The sequence below is a fragment of the Phyllobates terribilis genome, unplaced genomic scaffold, assembly GCF_046119375.1.
Source record: "Phyllobates terribilis strain yellow unplaced genomic scaffold, ASM4611937v1 Scaffold_7__3_contigs__length_470593459, whole genome shotgun sequence".
NCBI classification, from domain to species: Eukaryota; Metazoa; Chordata; class Amphibia; order Anura; family Dendrobatidae; genus Phyllobates; species Phyllobates terribilis.
This window is the reverse complement of record NW_027362767.1, coordinates 383,917,401-383,927,218: the sequence shown is the minus strand read 5'-3', so window position 1 is coordinate 383,927,218 and position 9,818 is coordinate 383,917,401. Positions and strand designations below refer to the sequence as shown.

Here is a 9,818-nt window from a genome sequence, read left to right as displayed (position 1 = left end):
ACAAGGCTGCTGAGTTCGGGTCAAGAAATTCACGGCCGGTCTAGATGTTGTGGTCCGCACATGTAAAATTGCTATATAAGCCCATCATAAACCGTAAGGAGAGAGACACAGAGAGACTTCCTTTGGCAGCCCTCTAGCCCTTACAATGAACATTTTATAGCACCAAGGTTCTGGTCCCCATTGACTTCTATTGGGGGAGGGGAGGGGAGGGTTCTGCTAGAGGTTGGGTACAGGACACTGAACTTTGGACTAAAGTTCGGTCAAACGTGAGCATCCACGGGTCTGCTCATCCGTAATTGTAAGTATTAACTAAGGCTCAATCAGCATCTCTTCTCAACAGTTCACCAAGCTGCAGTCATTGGATTTGTATAGTTAAAGGGGTTGTTTGGTCTAAAACTACAGTTCTGAAGTCACTCTTTGTGACTGCAAACCTGTGAATCCTCACACCGTGCACACTGCGCTGTGAAGTGTCTCCGATGTCAGTGCCGGGAACGTGACCCAAGTATGTGTTGTGCATACTCCCGGCCACAATCAGACTAGATTGACACAGTCTAGTCCGATTGTGGCCGGGAGTATGCACATTACATGCTTGTGGTCACAACTGCCATTCCCGCAGAATCCTCAGGGCATACTGTGCACGCGATGTGAGGATTCACAAGTCAAAGTGACTGCAGAGTTGTCATTTTAGATCGGACAATGATCTACAGCGCAGTGGGACTACTGGAGTGATAGAGCAAAAGCTTTCCTTTGACGACGCTTGGACTTTTAGTCCCCCAAACAGCTGGGAATCAGCCGCTGGCTGTAAGTGTCATGAATGAGCCAAGAGCCACCAAATATAATTCAGATCCAAATTTTATTGAAAAGAAATACAAAATCCATGTACAAAAAGAATGCAATCACAAAATGTACAGAACAGAAAGAGAAAAAAAAAAAGAAAATGATGTTTCCGTTTCACAGATGTACAGTATTTACATATATAACAGCCTGAAGTGAGAAGTCCCCTGGATTCAGTCCTGATGGGGGACAGATACGGCCTTTATTATTTTGGATTAGTGAAAGGAAAAATTGCTGTGAAATATGACAGATTATTATAAGGATTATGCAGTATGTGGACTACCCAGAAATAAATATACTCGTCTCCGTTTCTCTCAGCATCTCTGCTGTAAACAAAAATATAGAGAACATTTCATAAACTGTACAAATAAAAATAAAATTTCAATATCTTAAACCTTTAAATTGATTTTCTTTAGAATAAATTTTATTAAAATCTGTCACCGGTACATGGGATGAAATATGGGACCTGAAGCCGGCATTAGCCTACAGGGGGCACCAGAATCACGGACAGCGAGACTGCAATGAATCTGGGGGGGGGGGGAAGCAGGAGATATTGCTGTGATAAGTGGGAAACTAAACATGTGGCTGCAGAAAGAAGATGGCCTCCGTCAAGGCCGTATAGATCTGGATCGATTAGCCCTTCTGTTAAATCCCTAAAATTTGGCTGTATATGTATTTAACAGGTCCGCAGGGTGACAACCACGTCAAATTATTTCCACAAGTAAATTAGAAGTAGTCAGGGAGCGCAAGTTTTGTAAGGACTTGGGCATCTTTATATCCCTTACTAGAGGTTCATTAATCCCTATGCAGAAAAAGTGGTCATATAAAAGGTCATGAGCATAGCACCAATATGGAGACTGATGACCAAAAAAAAACATTGGTCAGCCAATCAGATTGAAGATATTTGACAATAGTGATTCAATTCAACTTCATCATGGCCGAATATTATATATATATATCAGAACTTTGCATTCGTTTTCAAGCCTGCACTAGGGAAAAACAAATGGTTGCTATGGGCAACAACTTTAGTCAAGGCCTCAGATGCTCAACCTAAAGAAAGGGCCGACCAGCAATGAATCATCCATGTAATGTAGGACAGAGGGTGAATTTAGGGTTCCTTAATTTGTGATTGAAAAATGGCAGTAACCGATTAAGACCTTTAGGAACACCTAAAACACCATTTTTACCCAGCTGACTAATGAACATGAGCCTTGTTGCTCATAGCAACCATTCAGAACTTGGGTTTTAGTTAGTCCAGTGCAGTTTTAGGACTTGTTGCTATGGGTTAACATGAGTTTTGATATGCGAGACTTAGAAAACAGAGATATTAAAGATGCCTGGGGTATAAGCCCTGTAAGAGAAATTTATAGTGCACGAGTGGTCTTGGACTTCATACATTAGCACACGCCATACATGGACTTAATGCCTACCTCCAATTGTATAAAGAAATGTGCACAAGGATTAACTCGAAAAAGCAGCATGGACTGATCATGGTCCATTCCAAAGGAGACAGGGTGTCCCCCCATATCCAGTATGGCATCCAAGATATAGAATCACATTACATCCTACAACGCTGGCTTGGTACTGGATGCGGGACGCTCTGTCTGCTACTTCATATAATGTTGACCCCGCTCGGTGCAAGTTATTAGTAAAGACTAACTGTATAGTTTCTCTACATAATTGAAGGCGCACTTTAATCCTTTCCTTTAAAAAAAAGACCTGTCACTTGCCAAAAAATATGTAATTTTTCCCAGTGTAAATGGCGCTGTTTTACCGAGTCCGGAGATGTTGTTATTTAGCTCCTGCGCCTCTCCATTCCTGAGATATGGCCCCTTCATCCCGGTATAGAAATTTAACCATTTTACAAGTGGGTGTGGTCATCAACTCATCTCTAAGGAAGTGTTCTTAACCATGCCCACTTGCATAAAAGGGTTAAATTACTATACCGGGAAGAAGGGGCCATATCTCAAGAATGGAGAAGCCGAGGAGCAAAAGAAAAACAACGCCGGATTCAGGAGAATAGCGGCATTTACACTGGGTAATAAAAAAAAAAAAAGGGATACATTTATGGCAAGTGAAAGATCCCCTTTAAGACCACAGGCTAAATGTATCCTTCTTCAAGGAGAAAGTGGTGATGTGGTGGGAGTTGAACAAAAAACTAAAAATAAATCGAAAAACACCTCAAAATTTTTAATTCCCTTTTGAGATTTAAAAAAAAAAAAAAAAAATTGTTCTTTCAGGTAAGGGAAAAAAATGACAATAAAAAAAAAACTAAAAACAAACAAGTGATATTTGTTCTTTGATTTTTACACCACTTACATTTTCATTTTTTTACTGAAAGTAATTTTTTTCTTCTTCCATGAATATATATAAAAAAAAAAAAAAAACGGTTGTAGGAAGAGAAAACAAAAAGTTTCAATATGGAAGTTTTGCAGGGACTAAATGTCAGGCATTGGACTTGGTAGGGAAAAAAAAAAAAAAGTTGTTTTTCATTTTTTTTCTTTAAGTGCTATCAGGACCTAGGTAAGTACAGAGTGGCGACATGCTGAGCTCTATGTATATGAAATTAGGATTCTTGGGCCGATCAAAGCATGCAAAAAAGGAGGCCAGCAAGATTTCTGTATGGCTTGTCTAGATTTCCACAATTTGGCTACAAGGGCAGTTTAGTATGGCTCAGAAAAATTACCCTTTCCAGCCAGAGACAGGAGTGCATTAGAAGGCGGAGTGACCAGACTCGAGTCACCCCCGGCTAGAAATCTTTCCATGTACTCAGTAAAAACTTATTTTTTTATATTTTTTTTTTTTTTTGTTAAAGAATGTGCCATAGTTTTGTTTCAACCGAAACTCTTCAGAACGCCTTCACTTCAACAACACCACTTAATCCACATTCCCAATAATCCCCATTTGTGACAGCCATCTTATCAATGTCTTTACTGAGCAAAAACCCACTTGATTTCCTTAGGAAAAGTCTGCCAGTGAGCTCAGTAGGAAGATAAGGCATTTACCATATCCGCCATGTCTTTATTGACGCCGGCAACGCCTCGCACAGGTCAAAACCCATATCTGATGGAAGAGTCTTGGACTCAGACGCTTCTAAATCATTGTCTTAACACCCAGTGGACTTCAGCATAGCACTGTCCGCGGAGACTGTCCAAGTCTTGTGACTTCCGTCCCGCAGAAGTCAAATCAGCATGGGATTGAATGCAGGCATCGGAAAAATGCCCAAATTCTTTGTACCAGTAGTCCACATGGCACAAGCTGTCTTAGTTCTGCGGCAAAATGTCTACAAGTGGATTGTACAAGGCAGCCACAATCTCGGAGATGATCTGAGTGAGATGCCAGCGCAGAGGACCCCACCACTGCCGCTGTCCATTCTGCCTCTGAAATAAAAAAAAAAGGCATATTAAATGTCAGTCATCAAAATTTAATATTGTGTATGGGTATGTTCACATGTAGCGTTTTGATGTTCCCCCCCCTCTTCTCACAAAATTCTAGGACCAAAAAAAAAAAAAAAAAGCACAGCAGAAATTACATGTGTTTTTTCTCAATGTGGGAAAAAAATTTTTTTTTCCAACGCAGCAGCACAGGTCAAAAAATGGATCATACGAAAGATTTTTAGAAATCTCATTTATTTTGCTGTTGCAGTAAAATCAGCTGCATTTGGAAAAAATAACGCTACGTGTGAACAAGCCCCATGACAAGTTTTAAAAACTCATTTATAGTGACATCGATATTACAGTATTGCAATGATTAAATATGGACACCAGAGGGTGCAGTTACTCAATTTCCCCATCGAGCCACATTTAAGGGGCTCTCCGCTGCCTCAAGCGGGCTTTAGCTTGGGGATTTATATTATTCTCTTCTTGCAGTTAATAATGAGTACATTACAAACTTTAAGCGTGTTCAATGCTCAATCATTGCTGCCATATTAGTTTGGTTGTGGAGATGCCCTTTAATGAAACTTTTTTTTTGGGATGATCGAAAATAAATAATATGTCCGATGCTGGATATAAAAAATTAATATAATTTTTTTTTTAGATTTTATAGTTAACCCAAAATATGCTGGAACAACACAATCCGACGCTTCTTCATCTCTTATTACTTGCGCTGATTTCTCTAGTTTAATGACGATCTCGGGGCGAAGGCTGCACCAAAGCAGCGCCAGCAACTTAACCCCTTCTGGCAACGCTCAATCAGGTCCTGACCGTGTGGATTAGGGAGGTTTAGTCATTGCGGGAGGAGATAAATAAGACAGATGGTGGCAGCGCAGGGAGGAGCCTGGATCCCGGCAGGCGTCTGAGTCATGGGTTAAATATAGCAACACGTATAAAAAGGAGGAAGAGCGGCAGAGCCCAGAACACAGTCAATTTGCAGCACAAAGGGAAGACACAGTGTGCGAGCTTGTGCCGAGCAGGAGGATCACAATGCGGGCGTTATGGGGTCTGGAGTGAGGTATTAACACTGCAATGTCCACATTGAGTGATTGCATAAACTTTCATGCACATAAAAATACTGGTAAACCAGCAATAATCTGACAAGCATATGAGGGTACAGTGGCACAGAGGGGGTAAAATAGCATCAAAACTTACCCTTTGCAGATACCGGTCATTCATTTGGTCCCCAATCCTGCGCAGGCGTAGGGCAATCTCCCGTTCTATGGGTATTTCTCCTGCCAAGGGGCGATCTCCTTGGGCGTCATTCTGATTAGAAACATCTGTGTCCATCCCCACCCGGGAGTGTTCATGGGCCGTATGCCTGAGACCTGGCAAGGAGAATCGTAGTCTTAGTTATGGATACAGATCACAGAGGTAGATTTTTTTTTTTTTTTTTGCAAAATTAAAGGGGGTCTCTTCTTTGAGAACCAAATGTCATTTAGCTTGCAATGTCTGAGTTCTGCCCCCCCTATGTAGGGGAATGACCTCAGAAGTTACACCATATGTTCTCATACATCGACCAATCAATTCATATAGGGAAAATCCAGACGCTCAGTCATATGGCCGTCACCACTGATGCAACATGTATATAACAACCCCCCCCATTCTGTTACCAACGCTCAGACAGGCTGGGAATGGTGGAGCCGGGTGATTTCAAATTATATAGTATATTTCATTCCAGCACATGACTGTGCCAGTGTAACCATGAAGCCAACACTTCCAGACACGCTGGACTCCTGCCAGGGTGTCATGACTGGTCTCGGGAGAACTGGCATAAGGCCAGACGTGCAGCTTCGTAAACAGGAAGAAAAAAGGAACATGTGCAAGAAGAACTATTTGGTAAACAGGAGTGAAAAGGTGAACTTATGTGGTGAAAGTACCCAAGAGACCCATGGTCACTACTGCGACACCCAAAAGGACAGCATGGTTATTGAGCTAGTATGAAAGCGAGAGGAAAAATAGTAACGGGTCAGTGCCAAATATGCAACACATTACCATATCAAATGAGATGGCAACTATGCAAATAAGTGGCCTTTTAAAGGTCCCCAAGAGCTTGAAATCTGTCCCAACAAGTCTTGATGGCATCACCCCAGAACTTGGGGCATATGGCCCACCCCGCACCCCTGAACGTAAACCTAATTTATCCGAGACTTAACCCGCTGTTACATATGTAATATTGCAATGTCCATGCGCTAACGATTTTAGAAGAATTATGGATTTTCACAACCTACCGTAGGCAGTGGTTTCTCCAGTGCTGAAGGATTCTGGGCAAGAGCAATGCCTCCGTTCACAAGTGGTCGAGGAAGGTTCGGGGTCACAACTGTTAACCATTTCAAGTCGGTCCTGGCAGTGGTTCTCACTGGGAGAGGGGCGTCGCTGGCACGCGGACGCTAAGGTGCGGGAGGTGGGGGCAGTGGGATGGCTCGCTGGCAAGTTCTGTTCACAGATGGTAGAAGAAGAGGCTTCGCAGGCACTGACGTCAGGGGGGAAAGTACGGCTGGCTTCGGATTGGATTTTTCCCACGGGTTCGGAGGTACTCCCATCATGAAGTGGTCTCGCCATTTTGAAAATTGGAATCTGATACAAAGAAAAAAAAAATAATAATGTTTTAGGAATGACATGAACTGAAGTCATTGTCATTTGATGTAACATGCATTTAGGGGAAATTTTAGGATTTTTTTTTTACGATCTATATATTAAAGTGTGCATGTGCTTCAAGTTCCACCAGCGCTGCAATCCCAGTCGAGGCGAGGTGCAGCGGTTTTTTGCCAGTCTGCCACGATGTTGCGAGGCACCATAGTGACCAGTAGAGGGTGCTGCTGCCACCTTCTCACCATCACTGTTTGTAAACAAATCTTACAGACTGGTGTGTAAAAATCCTTATATGACCCAGCGTGTGTCGGACGCTCTTAAGGAAACAAGACAAGGGCTTTAATAAAAACATTCCCAGGCTTCTCCCCCCCCCCCCAGCCACAGCTCCCAGTAACCTGACAACAATAACAAACAGGTGACCGCTACCCTGGAGAGAGGACAATGCACTTGTTTTTCTCTAACATATAGACCGTGGGGAGGAATATATACCAGGCAGGGTCCCTATATACATGGGATGACCACCTTGCTACGTGATAACACACATCGTGTCAGCACAACATTCCAGAACAGGCTGATTTTGAGCGCTGGACATTCTGATCTCTGGAGTGTGACATCCAGCTGTTACATGAATTCCTCTCGCCCCACAATTCCTTTTTTTTTTTTCTTCTTCAACTGGTCATTATTGCAGAGGAGAATCACAAATTATACCCCGTTCTAGCTGGTATCTGCGCCACGTGTGCTCGCTATATGGGATGGCACGCACACTGTGCCGCTGCAGAGATCGTCTATATACCTGGCAAAGGCTCAGCTATTCAGTATCCTACAGCTAAAAAAATCCGCTATATCTGCAGTGCAAACAATAGGGATCAGGGACGCCCATAAACAATTTTTTGGAAGGTGAGGGTGGATCATTGCAAGACCAGGACAGGCAGGAGGAACCAGACAACTTCAAAGTCAAAAGAGCAGGAAACCCCCTTCTGAACATGTCAGGGCAGAGGCTCCGGACCACAGCACACGGGATATATATATTATATGTAATACATAGCAATGCAGCAATAATAAACATACTGAATACCCCACCCCAGACCACGGCAATGTAAACACCCTGTAGCCCCTCACCACACAGATCATCCCTCAGAACCTCAATACACCTAACCCTACCTGTGCAAACCAAGTCAAATTCACATGCAGGTGCGCCCCAGAACAATGCTGAAGTCTAAGAATTAGCCGGCACAGACTGAGATCCACAAGGTGCAGTGAGCTCAAAAGGCGACAAGACACAACACAGGTCCCTAAGGGTGCAGCGAGGCAATATAAAGACCCTGGGGGTACAGCGAGGAACTATAGAAATCTCTGGGGTGTAAAAAGACAATACAGAGATCCGATGGGTATGAGAAGTGGGATCTAAGATGTTAGGGTTGGGTGTGGGTAGATGCGAGACTCTGGGGTGCAGTAATAAGGTTTAGAAATGTTATGGGTCCAAAAGGAAATGCAGAACTTCATGGGGTGCAACAATGCATCAAGCAACTACAAAAGCTAATATGGGGTGCAGCAATACAATAATCTTGTGGAGGCAGCAAAGTGGGGCAGGGAGCACAAGGGGGTAGCAAGGTGAGGCAGGGCACCCAAGGGGGGCAGCAAGGTGAGACAGGCAGGCAGCCCAAGGAGGGCAGGCAAGGTGAGGCAGGCAGGCAGCCCGAGGAGGGCAGGCAAGGCGAGGCAGGCAGAACAAGGGGAGCAGCAAGGTGAAGTAGGGGACCCATGAGGGGCAGTAAGGTGAGGAAGGCAGCCCAAGGGGGGGGGGGGGGGGCAGCAAGGTGAAGCAGGGGACCAGCAAGATGAGGCAGGCAGCACGAGGGGGCAGCAAGGTGAGACAGGCAACCAGCAAGGTGAGGCAGGCAGCACAAGTGGGGGCAGCAAGGTGAGGCAGGGGACCAGTAAGGTGAGGCAGGCAGCACAAGTGGGGGCAGCAAGGTGAGGCAGGCAGCACAAGTGGGGGCAGCAAGGTGAGGCAGGTGACCAGTAAGGTGAGGCAGGCAGCACAAGTGGGGGCAGCAAGGTGAGGCAGGGGACCAGTAAGGTGAGGCAGGCAGCACAAGTGGGGGCAGCAAGGTGAGGCAGGGGACCAGTAAGGTGAGGCAGGCAGCACAAGTGGGGGCAGCAAGGTGAGGCAGGGGACCAGTAAGGTGAGGCAGGCAGCACAAGTGGGGGCAGCAAGGTGAGGCAGGTGACCAGTAAGGTGAGGCAGGCAGCACAAGTGGGGGCAGCAAGGTGAGGCAGAGGTCTCAGGGTGCAGGAAGGTACTTAGTGGAGCAGCTGGATCCCCAGAGCCCCCAGCACTGCACCATGTTGTGCACTACCCCGGTGTGCAGACCCTCTCGGATGCCCCCAGCACACACATATTTCGGGGGAGCAAACGAGGCACTTACCCGGCTCACAGCTGTGACATGGGCTTGGTGCAGTAGTCTCCGTCCGCTGCTCCCATAGGCGGCAGCACAGTGAGGTTTGGGGCACGGACAGCTCGCTCTCCCGCAGGTCGCACGGAGGGCTGCGCATACACACGACTCACACACTTCCACTAACAGCATAACTGGAGCAGCCAGCAGCCAACTTGGACAAGCCACGCCCGCTTAGAGCGGAGACCTGGAGACCACGCCCATCGCCCAGCCCGCCACTCACCGCTCAGGCCACGCCCATCATAACATCAACATGTTGGGACATGCAGATCCCGCGCGGTGTCAGCTGAGCGCCGGGCGACCGGGGGTTAATGTTAACCCCTCATGCCCCTGTGCAACCCTAATCCCCAATATTGGCTGCTGCGCCTTTATTTTCTATGATAATCCTGGATTTTACCCCCTAATGATATTATGTCATGTAATCCAGTAATCCCAATGTACAGCAGTGATGACGTCACCTCCATCTCGCGATTTACATATTTCACTCCAAAGTCAGCTGTCA

At 45.5% G+C, this 9,818-nt stretch overlaps 1 protein-coding gene across 1 annotated transcript; it reads right to left on the bottom strand.

Moving 5' to 3' along the window:
• Positions 1–834: 834 nt before the first annotated feature.
• BBC3 (BCL2 binding component 3) lies at positions 835–9,499 on the bottom strand. Its single transcript, XM_073641435.1, has 4 exons — positions 9,290–9,499; positions 6,500–6,845; positions 5,424–5,596; positions 835–4,214 (listed from the first exon to the last, which is right to left on the bottom strand). The coding sequence occupies exons 1-4, from the start codon at positions 9,446–9,448 to the stop codon at positions 4,098–4,100; spliced, it is 795 nt and encodes a 264-aa protein (XP_073497536.1). The 5' UTR covers positions 9,449–9,499; the 3' UTR covers positions 835–4,097.
• Between the last annotated feature and the right edge of the window lie 319 nt (positions 9,500–9,818).

Bases quoted from the DNA above. Each gene is read 5' to 3' on its own strand.
- BBC3 (XM_073641435.1), bottom strand. From the start codon at position 9,448: ATGCTGTTAGTGGAAGTGTGTGAGTCGTGTGTATGCGCAGCCCTCCGT. The intron at 6,846-9,289 runs GTAAGTGCCTCG...TCTTTGTATCAG, and splicing joins ATGTCACAGCTGTGAGCCGG to ATTCCAATTTTCAAAATGGC. The intron at 4,215-5,423 runs GTAAGTTTTGAT...TTTTTATTTCAG, and splicing joins ATGACCGGTATCTGCAAAGG to AGGCAGAATGGACAGCGGCA.